Consider the following 16,992-nt stretch of genomic DNA (forward strand, 5'->3'; position numbering starts at 1 on the left):
AAATTTTAAAAAAAGAATCATGAAAAGGAGCAAAAATTATCAACTTTTGAAGTTTCCAAAGAATTGAAATTATTTAAAAAAAAAAAAATGCTTGCAAAAAGAAAAGCACTTAAATTGATCCCTGTAAGAGCAAGGAAATAAGTGAATAAATTGAAGGATAAGCACTCAAACTATGCTGAAGATTTACTTTTGAAAATCTAAAATTGGACTTTGAAAGATCTTTATTCATGCATAGAATCTTTCATGAAACTCCTACTCTTAGTTGGATAAATTTATATTCTGTTCTGGAAGGAAATGAAATTGAGAAAGTCATATTTTGCAGTATCTAAGTTTGGTAAAATGTTGAAAAGTCATAGAGACAAATTTTGACAAGTTTATCTTATAAAAATGTTTACCAAAGAAGAATATTCTGACAAAAAAGTACAGTAAGGCATGAAAATGTTTGGGATGAAAGTTTTATACATTTCAGTGTTTAATAATTAGAAGTGAAAGTATTCTGCAATTAACAGATATTGCTCTGAGCTTACCGGGTGCCACCATACTTATAGAGACAGTATTTCTCACCAAAAATAGTAATATCTTGAGAAGAGTAAGTTAGAAATGCCACATATTTCAATTTTATTAACCATAAATTCCATTTTGAAGAAGGTTACAGGTAACGTTATGAAAATCTAAAATATTTAGACCACATCAAAACAAAAATACATTCTTCACAGAGAAAACCAGTGATATTGTATCAGTGAGAGATATGACCAAGAAACTGATATGTATATGAATTTTTACCAAGAACCATAATTCTGGTTTATGTTACTTTTTAATATTCAGATAATCAATATAAAAAGTTGATTATTGTGCTTTGAAAAAGATGAACTATGCTATTTTTATTTTTTAGAAAGAATTTCAGTTTTGAAAATAATTTTTGAATAGGACTATATTGTAGGTCCACATATATAAACCAGTAAATAAGAGGCAGGGCCAAGATGGTGGAATAGACAGATACTTCCGAAGAGCCCTCTTACAACAAAGACCAAAAAAAAACAAGTGAAACAAGTATATTTATGACAAGCTAGGAGCCCTGAACATCAAAGGCAAAGATAGAAAATGAATTCCACAGCAGGGGAGGAAGAGACGGTTCAGAGCAGAGAGGAGTTACCGGACCTGAATCTCCGAGAGCCCTCAGGCACCCTTCCTGGGAGTGGCTGTGGCAGGCTAGTACTAGCGTTCGGCTGCAGTTTCCACAGGGAGAAGCAGCCAACCACACAGCCTATTCACACCTCTGGAACCAGAGAAGAACAGAGTGGCACTCTTGGCAAAAGCTAAGTACTTGCATGTATTTTACCGCACCCCCCACATCCAAGCCGGCTTCAGTGGCTGTTGATTTCCCTGGGCCTGAGATAGGCCCTGCTGAGTGCCTAGAGGCATCCTTCTGGCCTTGGAGAAAGAATAAATTCACAGTTGGGGGAAAAGATAATTTGCCAGCTCCACTAATCTGGAGAGCTAAGGACAGAAGCGGCTCCTGTCCAGGCATAAATGGTCCATGGACTTTGAGTACCTTTCCCCCCTGCATGGACTTCTATGGGCCTATTTCACGAGAATAGGCCCTTGTTGGCAGACTACAACTGTTTCAGCTGTGCAGTGGAGAGGTGGGTGTTTAATGTTTAACACCACTTTGCCTATTAAAAAGGGTCCTCACCTACCCATATCAGGGACCTAAGGCCTGGTGGCTCCACTCAGGTCACCCAGCCACCAGTGACAGCGGTCCAAGGATAATTGGTACCTCCCAGTCCTTACAACCAAAAAATTTTGGGTACCCGTGGTCTGTCTGCAGAACCCACCCACCTGTACACTCCAGGGAAGAGGGACATGCTTTCCTGAGCAACACTTTGGGGATGATTCTCAGTGTGCTGCCTTGTTCAGAGCATGAACTCCTGCTGCAACCTGATGCTGGTACCTACACCAATCACCCCTGCCCCTCTAAGACTGTAGGACAGAACCTGTACCACACACTTGGTGATCAGCTACCTGGACACCTGAGCTGAATCCATACAAGAAAATTGAATGGACTCCCAGACTGATAATACCTGATAACAGCTCTAGCCATCTGGTGACAGGACGTCAGAGCTTCAAAGGTGAAAATAATCAAGCTAGCTCACTCAAGCAACCCATTTGGGCATATCAAAACAAAACAAACCAAGAAGCTAGGATACAGTAAGCAAACATAAAATAAACTAATACAATAACTTATAGATGGCTCGGAGACAGCAGTCAATATCAAATCACATAAAGAAACAGACCATGATCACTTCAGAATCAAGGGATCTTCCAGATGAAAGTGCTTTTCTGGAATTATCGGATGCAGAATACAGAACGCTTCAAGACATTAGGAAAGAATTCAAGCAATATGTAGAACAAGCCAAGGAACACATAGATAAAGCAGCTGAAGAAATTAAAAAGATTATTCAGGAACATAATGAAAAATTTAATAAAGCTGGAAAAATCCATAGACGTACAGCAATCAGAAATTCAAAAGATTAACAAAAAAATTACAGGAGTAGACAACTCAGTAGAAAGTCAGAGGGGCAGAATTGAGCAAGTGGAAAGCAGAATTTCTGAACTTAAAGATAAAGCACGCAGCACCAATACATTTGAAGAAAGATCAAAGAATTAAAAAAAATGAAGAAACCTTAAGAATCATGTAGGACTCTATCAAGAGAAATAACCTACAAGTGATACCAGAACAGGAAGGGATAACAGAAAATACAGAGAGAATTGTTGAAGATTTGTTGGCAGAAAACTTTCCTGATATCGTGAAAGATGAGAAGATATCTATCCACGATGCCCATCGAACTCCGTATAAGGTAGATTTTAAAAAGAAACTCGCCAAGACATATTATAATCAAACTTGCCAAAAACAAAGATAAAGAGAGAATTTTAAGAGCAGTTAGGGATAAAGGAAAAGTCACCTACAAAGAAGGTTGGTAAGAATAAGCTCGGACTACTTGGCAGAAACCATGTAGCCAAGAAGGCAATGGGATGACTTATATAAAGCATTGATGGAAAAAAATTGCCAGCCAAGAATCATATATCCACCAAAACTGTCTCCCAAGTATGAAGGTGAAATTAGGACATTTCCAGATAAACATTAAACTTCATAAAAACCAAACCAAAACTATAAGAAATACTAAAGGGAGTTCTTTGGTTAGAAAATCAATAATATAAGGCATCAACCCAAGACTAGAATAATGAACAGAGCAATGAGATGTCAACCCAGACAGGGAGATCACAAAAATAAATCAAGATAAAAAAAATGCTCAAAACAGGGAAACAGCTATGTTATTAGGTAAAAGAAGACAACATTAAAACAATAAAGAGGAACTAAGAAATGTAATCATAGACCTTCCATATGTAGAGGAAGACAAAGCAATACAAAGAAACAAAAGTTAGGTTTAAGTTTAGAAAAATAGGGGTAAATATTAAGGTAGCCACAAAGGAGACAAACTATCCTACACGTCAAAACAAAAAATACAGACTCAGGAGAAACAAAATCAACAAAAACAAAGATGAGGAAAAGACAATATATAAACTACTCAGCACAAAAAATTAAGTGAGAAAAGGAAACTGTCAATGACACACAAAAAAGACATCAAAATGATAGCACTAAATTCATACCTATCCATAATTACCCCGAATGTAAACGGACTAAATGCACCAATAAAGAGACAGAGAGTGGCAGAATGGATAAAAAAACACAATCCATCTATATGCTGCCTACAAGAGACACACCTTAGACTTAGAGACACAAACTAAAACTCATATGTAGAAAAAAAAATACATCAAGCAAACAACAATCAAAAAAGAGCATGAGCGGCAATATTAATTTCTGACAAAACAGACTTTAAAGTTAAATCCACCACAAAGGATAAGGAAGGACACTATATAATGATTAAAGGGACAATATACCAGGAGGATATAACCATATTAAATATGCGCCCAAAGACAGGGCTGCAGGATACATAAAACAAACTCTTACCAGCATTGAAAAGTGAGATAGACAGCTCCACAATTATAGTAGGAGACTTGAACACACCACTTTTGGTAAAGGACAGGACATCCAGAAAGAAGCTCAATAAAGACACGGAAGATCTAAATGCCACAATCAACCAACTTGACCTCGTAGACATATACAGAACACTCCACCCAACAGCAGCCAAGTATACTTTCTTTTCTAGTGCACATGGAACATTCTCTAGAATAGACCACATATCAGGTCACAAAGCAAGCCTTAGCAGAATCCAAAACACTGAAATATTACAAAGCATCTTCTCTGACCATAAGGCCATAAAAGTGGAAATCAATAACAGGAAAAACAGGGAAAAGAAATCAAACACTTGGAAACTGAACAATACCCTGCTCAAAAAAGATTGGATTATAGAAGACATTAAGGATGGAATAAAGAAATTCATAGAATCTAATGAGAATGAAAACACTTCCTATTAGAACCTTTGAGACGCAGTGAAAGCAGTGCTCAGAGGTCAATTTATATCAATAAATGCACACATACAAAAAGAAGAAAGGGCCAAAATCAAAGAGTTATCCCTATAACTTGAACAAATAGAAGGAGCAACAAAAGAAACCCACAGGCAACAGAAGAAAACAAATAATAAAAATTAGAGCTGAACTAAATGAAATAGAAAACAATTGAAAGAATTAACAAGATCAAAAGCTGGTTTTTTCAAAAACTCAACAAAATTGATAAACCATTGGCCAAACTGACGAAAGAAAAACAGGAGAGGAAGCAAATAACCCAAATAAGAAATGAGATGGGCGATATTAAAACAGACTCAACTGAAATTAAAAGAATCATATCAGATTACTATGAAAAATTGTACTCTAACAAATTTGAAAATGTAGAAGAAATGGACGAATTCCTAGAAACACACTACCTACATAAACTAACACAAAGAGAGGTAGAACAACTCGATAGGCCCATATCAAAAGAAGAGATTGAAAAGGTAATCAAAAAACTCCCAAAAAAGAAAAGCCCTGCCCGGATGGCTTCACTGCAGAGTTCTACCAAACTTTCAGAGAAGAGTTACCACCACTACTACTATAGCTATTTCAGAGCATAGAAAAGGACGAAATACTCCCAAACTCATTCTAGGAAGCCAGCATATCTCTGATACCAGCACCAGGTAAAGACACCACAACAAAAGAAAATTACAGACCTATATCCCTCATGAACTTAGATGCAAAAATCCTCAACAAAATTCTAGCCAGTAGAATTCAACAACATAACAACAAAAAAAAAAAAATCTGCCATGGCCAAGTGGGATGCATACCAGGTATGCAGGGATGGTTCAACATTAGAAAAACAATTACTGTAATCCATCATATAAATAAAACAAAAGACAAGAATCACATGATTTTATCAATTGATGCAGAAAAGACATTTAACAAAGTTCAACACCCATTCATGATAAAAACTCTCAGCAAAATAGGAATAGAAGGAAAATTCCTCATCATAATAAAGGGCATTTATACAAAGCCAATAGCCAACATTATCCTAAATGGTGAGAGTCTGAAAGCATTCCCCTTGAGATCGGGAACCAGACAAGGATGCTCTTTATCAGTACTCTTATTCAACATTGTGCTGGAAGTCCTAGCCAGAGTAGTTAGGCTAGATAAAGAAAAAAAGGGCATCCAGATTGGCAAGGAAGAAGTAAAAGTATCTCTATTTGTAGATGACATGATCTTAAACACAGAAAACCCTAAAGAACCCTCAAGAAAGCTACTGAAACTAATAGAAGAGTTCAGCAGAATATCAGGATACAAGATAAACATACAAAAACTGGTTGGATTCCTCTACACCAACAAGAAGAACACTGAAGAGGAAATCACGAAATCAATACCATTTACAGTAGCCCCCCAAAAGATAAAATACTTAGAAATAAATTTTACCAGAGATGTAAAAGACTTATACAAAGAAAACTACAAAACACTACTGCAGGAAACCAAAAGAGACCTACATAAGTGGAAAAACATACCTTGCTCATGGATAGGAAGACTTATTGTAAAAATGTCTATTCTACCAAAAGCAATCTAGAGATACAATGGAATTCCAATCCAAATTCCAATGGCATTTTTCAATAAGATGGAGAAAGAAATCATCAACTTCATATGGAAGGGAAAAAGGCCCTGGATAAGTAAAGCATTACTGAAAGGGAAGAACAAAGTGGGAGGCCTCACTCTACCTGATTTTGGAACCTATTATACCACCACAGTAGTCAAAATAGCCTGGTACTGGTACAACAACAGATATGTAGACCCATGCAACAGAATTGAGAATCCGGACATAAATCCATCCATATATGAGCAGTTGATACTTGACAAAGGCCCAAAATCAATTAAATGGGGGAAAGACAGTCTTTTTAACAAATGATGCTGGCATAACTGGATATCCATCTGCAAAAAAATGAAACAAGACCCATACCTCACACTATGCACAAAACGAACTCAAAATGGATCCAAGACCTAAATATAAAATCTAAAACAATAAAGATCATGGAAGAAAAAATAGGGACAATGTTAGGAGCCCTAATACATGGCATAAACAGTATACAAAACAGTACTAACAATGCAGAAAAGAAACTAGATAACTAAAAAAACTAGGAGCTCCTAAAAATCAAACACCTATGCTCATCCAAAGACTTCACCAAAAAAGTAGAAAGATTACCTACAGATTGGGAAAAAATTTTTGTCTATGACATTTCCAATCAGCACATGATCTCTAAAATCTACATGGTACTGCAAAAACTCAACTACAGAAAGACAAATAACCCAATTAAAAAATGGGCAAAAGATATGAACAGACACTTCACTAAAGAAGACATTCAAGAAATGCTCAGATCATTAGCCCTTAGAGAAATGTAAATCAAAACTACAATGAGATTCCATCTCACTCTGACAAGGCTGGTATTAATCCAAAAAGCACAAAATAATAAATTTTGGAGAGGTTGTGGAGAGACTGGAATACATATATGCTGCTGATTGGAATGTAAAATGGTACAACCACTTTGGAAATCGAGTTGGTGCTTCCTTAAAAAGCTAGCAATAGCACTACCACACAATCCAGTGATCCCACTCCTTGGAATACATCCTAGAGAAATAAGAGCCTTTACACCAACAGATATATGCACACCCATGCTCACTGCAGCACAGTTTACAATAGCAAAAAGATGGAATCAACCAAGGTGCCCATCAACAGATGAATGGATAAATATGGTATATTCACACACTGGAATACTATGCATCGATAAAGAACAGTGATGAATCTGTGAAACATTTCATAACATGGAGGAATGTGGAAGGCATTGTGCTGAGTGAAATTAGTCAGTTGCAAAAGGACAAATATTGTATAAGACCACTATTATAAGAACTGGAGAAATAGTTTAAACAGAGAAGAAAATATTCTTTGATGGTTACGAGAGGGGGAAAGGAGGGAGGGAGGGAGGGAGGGAGAGAAGTATTCACTAATTAGATGTAATTAAGAGCTGTTTTAGGTGAAGGGAAAGACAACACACAATACAGGAGAGGTCAGCACAACTGGACTAAACCAAAAGCAAAGAAGTTTCCTGAATAAACTGAACGCTTCCAAGGCCAGCGTAGTAGGGTCAGGGGTCTGGGGACCATGGTTTCAGGGGACATCTAAGTCAATTGGCATAATAAAATCTATTAAGAAAACATTCTGCATCCCACTGTGGAGAACGGTGTCGGGGGTCTTAAATGCAGCAAGTGGCTACCTGAGGTGCACCAACTGGTCTCAACCCACCTGGAGCAAAGGAGAATGAAGAACACCAAAGACACGAGGTAATTATGAGCCCAAGAGACAGAAAGGGACACATAAACCAGAGACTACATTAGCCTGAGACCAAAAGAACTAGATGGTGCCTGACTACAAGCAATGACTGCCCTGACAGGGAACACAACGAGAACCCCTGAGGGAGCAGAAGAGCAGTAGGATGCAGACCCCAAGTTCTCGTTAAAAGAACAGACTTAATGATCTGACTGAGACTAGAAGCACCCTAGTGGTCATGGTCCCCAGACCTTCTGTAAGCCCAAGACAGGAACCATTCCCGAAGCCAACTCTTCAGACAGGGATTGGACTGGACTGGACTGGACTATGGGATAGAAAATGATACTGGTGAAGAATGAACTTCTTGGATCAAGTAGACACATGAGATTATGTTGGCATCTCCTGTCTGGAGGGGAGATGAGAGGGCAGAGGGGCTAAGAAGCTGGCCAAATGGACACTAAAAGAGAGAGTGGAGGGAAGGAGTGTGCTGTCTCAGAATTCTTCACCAACACCACTTCCTTCTTCATTCTCCTTTGCTCCAGGTGGGTTGACCAATTAGGAGTATATAGGAAAGTGGTGTTGCTCTTAGGGTCAAAGTTTTGTTGTGCTTAGGGTCGTTATGAGTCAGAACCGACTCGATGGCACCTAACAACAACAACTGCAGCAAAGTGTATATGAATTTTTGTATGAGAGACTGACTTGATTTGTAAACTTTCACTTAAAGCACAATTTAAAATAAATAAATATTGCCATAACATACAATTTTTGTTATTTTTAGTTCCCACTTTACCCTCAAAATTGCCCCACTTTGGATGAAAGCGTTTTGGTCACTACTTTGCACAACAGAACGAAACACTGCCCAGTCCTCCGCCACCCTTACAGTCGTTATTATGCTTGAGCTCATTGTTGCAGCCACTGTGTCAATCCACCTGTCGAGGGTCTTCCTCTTTTCCAGTGACCCTGTGCTTCGCCAAGCACGATGTCCTTCTCCAGGGACTCATCCCCCGTGACAACACGTCCAAAGTATGTAAGATGCAGTCTCGCCATCCTTGCTTCTAAGAAGCATTCTGGTTGTACTTCTTCTAAGACGGATTTGTTCATTCATTTAGCACGCCATGGTATATTCAATATTCTTTGCCAACACCACAATTCAAAGGCATCAATTCTTCTTCAGTCTTCCTTATTCATTGTCCAGCTTTCACATGCATATGATGCAATTGGAAATACCATGGCTTGGGTCAGGCGCACCTTAGTCTTCAAGGTGACATCTTTGCTCTTCAACACTTTAAAGAGGTCCTTTGTAGCAGATTTACCCAATGCAGTGCGTCTTTTGATTTCTTGACTGCTGCTTCCATGGCTGTTGATTGTGGATCCAAGTAAAATGAAATCCATGCCAACTTCAATCTTTTCCCATTTTATCATGATGTTGCTCATTGGTCCAGTTGTGAGGATTTTTGTTTTCTTTATGTTGAGGTGCAATCCATAGCGAAGGCTGAGGTCTTTGATTTTCATTAGTAAGTGCTTCAAGTCCTTTTCACTTTCAGCAAGGAAGGTTGTGTCATCTGGATAATTCAGGTTATTAATGAGTCTTCCTCCAATCCTGATGTCCCGTTCTTCTTCATATGATCCAGCTTCTGGCATTATTTGCTCAGCATACAGATTGAATAAGTATGGTGAAAGAATACAACCCTGACGCACGCTTTTCCTGACTTTAAACCAGTCAGTTTCCCCTTGTTCTGTCTGAACAACTGCCTCTTGATCTATGTAAAGGCTCCTCATGAGCACAATTAAGTGTTCTGGAATTCCCATTCTTTGCAATGTTATCCATAATTTGTTATGATCCACACAGTCAAATGCCTTTGCATAGTCCATAAAACACAGGTAAACATCTTTCTGGTATTCTCTGCTTTCAGCCAGGATCCATCTGACATTAGCAGTGATATCCCTGGTTCCACGTCCTCTTCTGAAACTGGCCTGAATTTCTGGCAGTTCCCTGTCGATACACTGCTACAGCCGTTTTTGAATGATCTTCCACAAAATTTTGCTTGTGTATGATATTAACGATATTGTTCTATAATTTCCACATTCGGTTGGATCACCTTTCTTGGGAATAGGCATAAATATGGATCTCTTCCAGTCAGTTCTCCAGGAAGCTGTCTTCCATATTTCTTGGCATAGATGAGTGAGCACCTCCAGCGCTGCATCTGTTTGTCGAAACATCTCAATTTATATTCCGTCAATTCCTGGAGCCTTGTTTTTTGCTAATGCCTTCAGAGCAGCTTGGACTTCTTCCTTCAGTACCATCGGTTCCTGATCATATGCTACCTCTTGAAATGGTTGAACATCGACTAATTCTTTTTGGTATAATGACTCCGTGTATTCCTTCCATCTTCTTTTTATGCTTCCTGCTTGTTTAATATTTTCCCCATAGAATCCTCCACTATCGCGCCTCGAGGCTTGAATTTTTTCTTCAGTTCTTTCAGCTTGAGAAATGCTAAGCACATTCTTCCCTTTTGGTTTTCTATCTCTACCTCTTTGCACATGTCATTATAATACTTTACTTTGTCTTCTCAAGCTGCCCTTTGAAATCTTCTGTTCAGTTCTTTTACTTCATCAATTCTTCCTTTTGCTTTAGTTGCTGCATGCTTGAGCACCCATCTTGGTCTTTTCTTTCTTTCCTGTCTTTTCAATGACCTCTTTCTTTCTTCATGGATGATGTCCTTGATGTCATTCCACAACTTGTCTGGTCTTTGGTCACTAGTCTTCAGTGCTTCAAATCTATTCTTCAGATGGTCTCTAAGTTCAGGTGGGATATACTCATGGTCATATTTTGGCTCTAGTGGACTTGCTCTGATTTTCTTCAGTTTCAGCTTGAACTTGCATATGAGCAATTGATGGTCTGTTCCACGGTTCACTCCTGGCCTTGTTCTGACTGATGACATTGAGCTTTTCCACCATCTCTTTCCACAGATGTAGCCAGTTTGATTTCTGTGTGTTCCATCTGGTGAGGCCCATGTGTATAGTCACCGTCTATGTTGGTGAAAGAAGGTATTTGTAATGAAGAAGTCTTTGGTCTTGCAAAATTCTATCATTCAATCTCTGGCATTGTTTCTATCACCAAAGCCATGTTTTCCAACTACTGATCTTTCTTCTTTGTTTCCACCTTTCGCATTCCAACCACCAGTAATTATCAATGCATCTTGATTGTGTGTTCGATCAATTTCAGACTGCAGCAGCTGATAAAAATCTTCTCTTTCTTCATCTTTGCCTCTAGTGTTTGGTGTGGAAATTTGAATAATAGTCGTATTAGCTGGTCTTCTTTGTAGGTGTATGGATATTATCCTATCACTGACAGCGTTGTACTTCAGGATAGATCTTCAAATGTTCTTTTTGACGATGAATGCAACACCATCCCTCCTTGAGTTGTCATTCCCAGCATAGTAGACTCTATGAGTGTCCAATTCAAAATGGCCAATACCAGTCCATTTAGGCTCACTAATGCCTAGGATATCGATGTTTATGTGTTCCATTTCATTTTTGACCATTTCCAATTTTCCTAGATTCATACTTCATACATTCCAGTTTCTGATTATTAATGGATGTTTGCAGCTGTTTCTTCTCATTTTGAGTCGTGCCACATCAGCAAATGAAGGTCCCAAAAGCTTTACTCCATCCATATCATTAAGGTCAACTCTACTTTGAGGAGGCAGCTCTTCCCCAGCCATCTTTTGAGTGCCTTCCAACCTGGGGGACTCATCTTCCAGCACTGTATCAGACACTGTTCCACTGCTATTCATAAGGTTTTCACTGGCTATTGGTTTCCAGAAGTAGACTGCTGGGTCCTTCTTCTTAGTCTCTCTTAGTCTGGAAGCTCAGCTGAAACCTGTCCTCCATGGGTGACACTGCTGGTATCTGAATACCAGTGACATAGCTTCCAACATCACAGCAACACGCAAGTCCCCACAGTGCGACAAACTGACAGACACATGGGGGTGGTCAATACTTATATACACCAAATTTCAATGCATGTTGTGTTTTTGCACTTCTACTTGTTTTAGATCTCAATACTGTTCTCCATGTAGCCAAAAATGTAGCTTTAAAAACTATTAAAAAGTTCTGAGCTCTCTAGATTATAAGCTTAGGCCCTTTCTAAACTCCAAACAACCGAAACCAAACCTATTCCTGTCGTATCAATTCCAACTCATAGTGACCCTATAGGACAGATTAGAACTGCCCCATAGGGTTTCCAAGGAGTGGCTGGTGGATTCGAACTGCTGACCTTTTGATTAGCAGTCGAGCTCCTGATCACTGTGCCACCAGGGCTCCTTCTAAACCCTGGGTCTCAAAAATCTCTGGGATCAAAGGTGATAGGAAGAGGTTTGGGTATCAGTTTCTTTTCTTATGGGAACATGATGTGTATTAGGGAGGGGGGATACTATTCAAATGGCAAGGAAATTAAAAAAAAAAATACATGAGAAGGAATGACTCTAAGACTCCCAAAAATGATGATGGAGAGGAATGTTTCTAGGGTTAGGAGATTCTCAAAGTGGCAAAGAGCTTAGGTTGGTAAAATTATTGGTAAATGGTAAATTTGATATATTGATAGGTGGGTTATCTATTTGATAGAAGGATAGTCAGCACCTACCTCCTTTTCCCAAATTATTCGTCACCCTGAACAATCTGGGTTATGCTGAAATCTGATTACGTGGTAAGATGTCCTCTTATGGCTCCTGTCTGGCCCAGTGAAACCCCAGCTGTGGGTCCCACTTCTAACTCTTGAGTGTCTGCATTCCATTATTTACTTTTCTCCTCTATTGTAGATTCACTCTTTGCTTTACCTTTGCTATATAAAACAAAAAGGGACAATGTGGAAGGCTTCAAAGAGTCATTAAAAAAAAAAGCACTGAAAAATGTGAAGATTACACAGTGGGAAAGTGAATAAGGATAAAGGATATGACTGAAGAGGAGATATGTGTCCGTTTTTAATGGATCTCTTCTCTTTTGCCATTTTATTGCCATAGGAGAGCAACCCAGTGATGGCTAGTTACTAATATCTTACTTTATGAATAGCAGCCCCTGAAAACTTCAGCAGTAAACCTTGTTTCACTTGTCTTATGCACTAATGGGGATATTATTTCCATGCCAACAGATAGGATTTTTTGCACATGTTTTTATAAGGAAAAAAAAATCCTACCCATCATGTGGAAATATACACCATAAATTATGGGGTTTGAATTGGCTGCATATTGCATAGCCTACACAATACTCACTTCTACTTTAATTATTTATTCTCCTTTATGAATAGAGATAGTGGTCTATAAATGCATTATTAATGTAAAATATTCCCTTGTTTTTATAGACTTTGCCAGAGGCCATATTGACTTCAAAATTTTGTGTCATTTCTGAGTCAGGAATCATACACATGGATAAAAGCCAAACTTCTAACATTTAATCTTAACTTTTTGGTATATTTTATACATATTAAATTTTGTCCAAAAAGGTCTCAGCTATTTAAAATCCATCTTACTACTCACATACACATATGCCAGAATTTAAAGCATCATTGTCAGTGATTGTGGTGAAAGATTTTTATTGATTCATACCGCCTGTACTGATTGTGTTTGGTGAGTAAAGATGTTTGTTTTGTTCATGACCAAGAGCTCTTTCCTTGAAGAGAAAGTACAGTGCTTGTTAATTAAAGCCCTTAGTTTTTCTGTATGCACCATATTATTTAAAAGTGTTTGCTGATCTCTTAAGGATCTTTAAGTCATAGAAAATAAAGCTTTGCTATAACAAATTTATTTTAATGTTCAAGAGTGGTATGTAATGCAAAATTAAAAGAACCATAATCATTGAGAATTAGAGCAGAAAGAGCCCACCACTATCATTTTATAAATGTGGAAATTGTGCGCCAGAGCGATCCAGTGACCTCTCTGGGACTAGCAAGGGGTCTCCAATCTGGAAATCTTGACTTTTAGTTTAGGGGTCTTTCTTTGTAACATCTTCAGTGGACTTCTTATTCAAACTCCTCAATAAGCAGTTGTCTCCAATTTTGTGATAACTCCATCAGCGACTTAAATGGCAACCAGCTACTTGTGATAGCACAAAGTTATGAGAAACGAAGAGTAAGTGAAAGAACTAGTCTGAATATGCTGTCTCACTTTCTGCAATAGGCCCACTCCATGAAGTCAATAAAATGTGGGTTAACTGAGTCAGCTATTTAAGGAACAGTGAAAACTTATTACCAAGGGTGATTTGTTTGGTACAGTGAAGACTGTATGTAATTCTTTTGTAATATGTATAATTATTTTAAATCAAGATTTTCACATATTGAGACTACTTACATATTTTTAAGTGTAGGGGAGGAAAGTAGAGGAGGACTAAATCAAGAAAGAGGGAAGCAGAGAACAGGGGAATAGGTAGTATGGAGTACAGTTCTACTCTGATACACTTGGGATCTCCATTAGTCAGAATCAACTCAATGGCCAACGGGTGGGGATAGTGGTAGTGCTGGAGGAACTTCTGATGGTTGTCAATAATTGTCTCCTGTTATCTTTTCTGGCAAGTCTTCCCTTGCCTTGCTGTCACCATGTCTAGGCTTGAGTAATTGTTCTACTTAGTCCTCTCAAGGCTCAAGTGGACCTTTTCCACACAGAGTTATAATTGTTAACTAAGAGGCCTGCTCAACTAGACTATGAATTTCTTGGTGTCAGGACAGCATCTTTTTGTCCTCAACATTTGGCACAATCGTAGCTTTAAAAAAAAGTGTAGATTATTTCAACAGTTCGAATTGCTATTGTTTGGTTTAAGTTAAAAGTTTTATGATTCTCAGACTTTGGTCTAAGTAGGTGGTCACAAAAGTCACACATGTGTGAGAAGGTGCAGTTGGCATGGGGAGTAGATGGGTAGACTGGGTCTCCTGCCTAATATGACATCCATTCCTTTGTGAAGCATTAAGATAAAGAAAGGCCAATCAGGAACTCTTAGTTAGACTTTAAAGGAACTTAAGAGACAATTCAGTCCATCTGCCTGAATTGAGAGGCATAAATATAAAGTCCTGGAGAGCCTTGCTAGGGCCATAGGGGTGATCAGGGGCGGATTATCCAATAGGCAAGGTAAGCATAGCATTTGCCTTGCTTACAGATCATCCGTAGTGAACAATTTCACGTTTTTTACAGCACATCAAAGATGCTGCTTCTAGGTATGGCTGGCATTTATCTCTCTCCCAAGCCTCTTTTCAAATTTCAGTCCCTGAGAGGGACGGATAACTCAGTAAGCCAGGCAAGTACGGGCTTACTTGTGCTTACTTACTAATCTGTAGTGAACAATTTCACATGGGTTTCAGATGGTCATCCGCTCTGGGGCATGAATCAGTGACAGATGTAGGTCCAGAGCCTAGTTATTGTACTTCTCAATTCAGTGTTTATTCATTTGTCTTTTCTGCTATAGTGGGACATTTTTTTGGAAGTAAGCAAACTATACATACCAAGTCCCTGCCTTATTGATCAGGCTGCTGAGATGGTTCTCACCTGGTGAGTCATGTCAACACCTAGGGAGATTCTTCTGCTCTTGATATGGGTCTACTCAACACTTGATGAAAAATGGCTTAGGGGCTGCAAGAAGGCCATTGACTCTGCCCTTTCATATTTATCCCACTCGCATGTTCTTGTGAAATAAGCTCTCATTTTCCTCTCATTCTCCTTTCTTGCCTCAAAAAAAGAAACATCCTTCTGACCCATGGAAGGGTTCAAACATCAGCCAGTGCATATATTAAAGTTTAAATCAATTATTGTTCTAGTACACACCCTGAGGTTGAAGAAGAAAGAACATCCAGGACTAACAAACCTGATTGTTCTGGCAAAGTCACCATTTGATTCATGCTGGCATTTCTGGGCTTTTCTTTTTCTTCAATATTATAACTTCATTAAAAAAAAAAAAAAGTTACTGTCTCAAGTAGCAATTTTTACCATTACTATTTCATTCATTTTCTCCATGAGACTTACTTCTACCTCCCAGTCCCTTGAGGATTTCCCAAGGGGCGCGATGCCCAGAGTTTGCTTATTTAGTTGCAGAGACAGCCATCCATCTGATAGTGAGTTCATTAGACCATGAATTATTACTCAATTTATTACCTTCAGAGCAAGGGTGTGACTTCGGCTTTGGAATATGAGCACTTCACAACTTGGCATGCTCAGATCAAGAAAAATTCTTAATCATAACAGTTAAGAAACCAAATTACAACTATGTATAAATGGTGAATTTTAACTTTATGGCACCAAGTTGGACCTATAGGAGTATTCTTATTATTACTGCTCTAGCTAAAATTCCCATAATTTATGATGCATGTTTTTTCTAGGCAAGTACTGGAAGTCGATGAGGATGGTGGCTGTGCCAAAGGGTTGTGCTCTGGCTGGGGCTCAGCTGCAAGAGGAGACAGAGACCGTTTCTGCCCTGGCCTCCCTGACAGTGGATGTGGAGCAGCCCTTTGCTCAGGAAGACAGCAGGTATGGATCCAGCCTGGGAGAATCACTCTGGTCAGTAACGTCCAGGTTCACCATTAGAGCTTGTGAACTTCCTTCTTGCCTTCCCTTCACCTGTCTCCTCTACTTCCACCACCTGTCTTCTCCAAAGGCACAGATGCCACAGCACAAGTAGGCTCTCAACCATTCATTTGTTTCATCCTTCATAGGAAATACAGGGCTGGAGCATATGGCTGCAGTTCTCAGAGAACTAGAAGGGAGAAGATGGATGGTGAGAAAAATCACTCCTTGTTGGATAATTTAGTCCAGATCATTATAGAAAGAGCTGTGTAGGGGCTTAACTTCTTTCCCCAGTTATCTCCATTTTTCCAGATGTTCTTTTTTCTTCTCTCATGATTTTGAGATTACTGATATAAAAAAGGGAACAAAGGAGAGCAGAAGCTGGAGGTATTACCAGTCAGCTGAATGGCCGAAATACATAGACACTTCTCATATGACAGTCCTTGAGGCGCAAAAAAATGGATGAAGGCTGAAGTGCCCTCCAAAGAGAACAGGGAGTATGTATAAAGGATCATGTGAAACTGAATCTGATTTGGCTTCATTTATCATAAGAAGGGTCTGGCTTTAATGGGTCTTCATATAAATATAGCTTTGTGGGAA

At 38.7% G+C, this 16,992-nt stretch overlaps 1 protein-coding gene across 1 annotated transcript in view; it reads left to right on the plus strand.

Annotated features, from left to right (window-relative positions):
* HDAC9 (histone deacetylase 9) overlaps nucleotides 1–16,522 on the plus strand; it is a 794,698-nt gene extending 778,176 nt beyond the window's left edge. Inside the window, exon 25 of the mRNA XM_023544374.2 lies at nucleotides 16,209–16,522. Coding sequence (XP_023400142.2) covers nucleotides 16,209–16,507 — 299 coding nt within the window. The 3' untranslated portion in view covers nucleotides 16,508–16,522. The remainder of the gene's footprint in view (nucleotides 1–16,208) is intronic.
* The last annotated feature ends 470 nt before the right edge of the window (nucleotides 16,523–16,992 follow it).

The sequence above is a fragment of the Loxodonta africana genome, chromosome 8 (genome assembly GCF_030014295.1).
Source record: "Loxodonta africana isolate mLoxAfr1 chromosome 8, mLoxAfr1.hap2, whole genome shotgun sequence".
Lineage (NCBI taxonomy): Eukaryota > Metazoa > Chordata > Mammalia > Proboscidea > Elephantidae > Loxodonta > Loxodonta africana.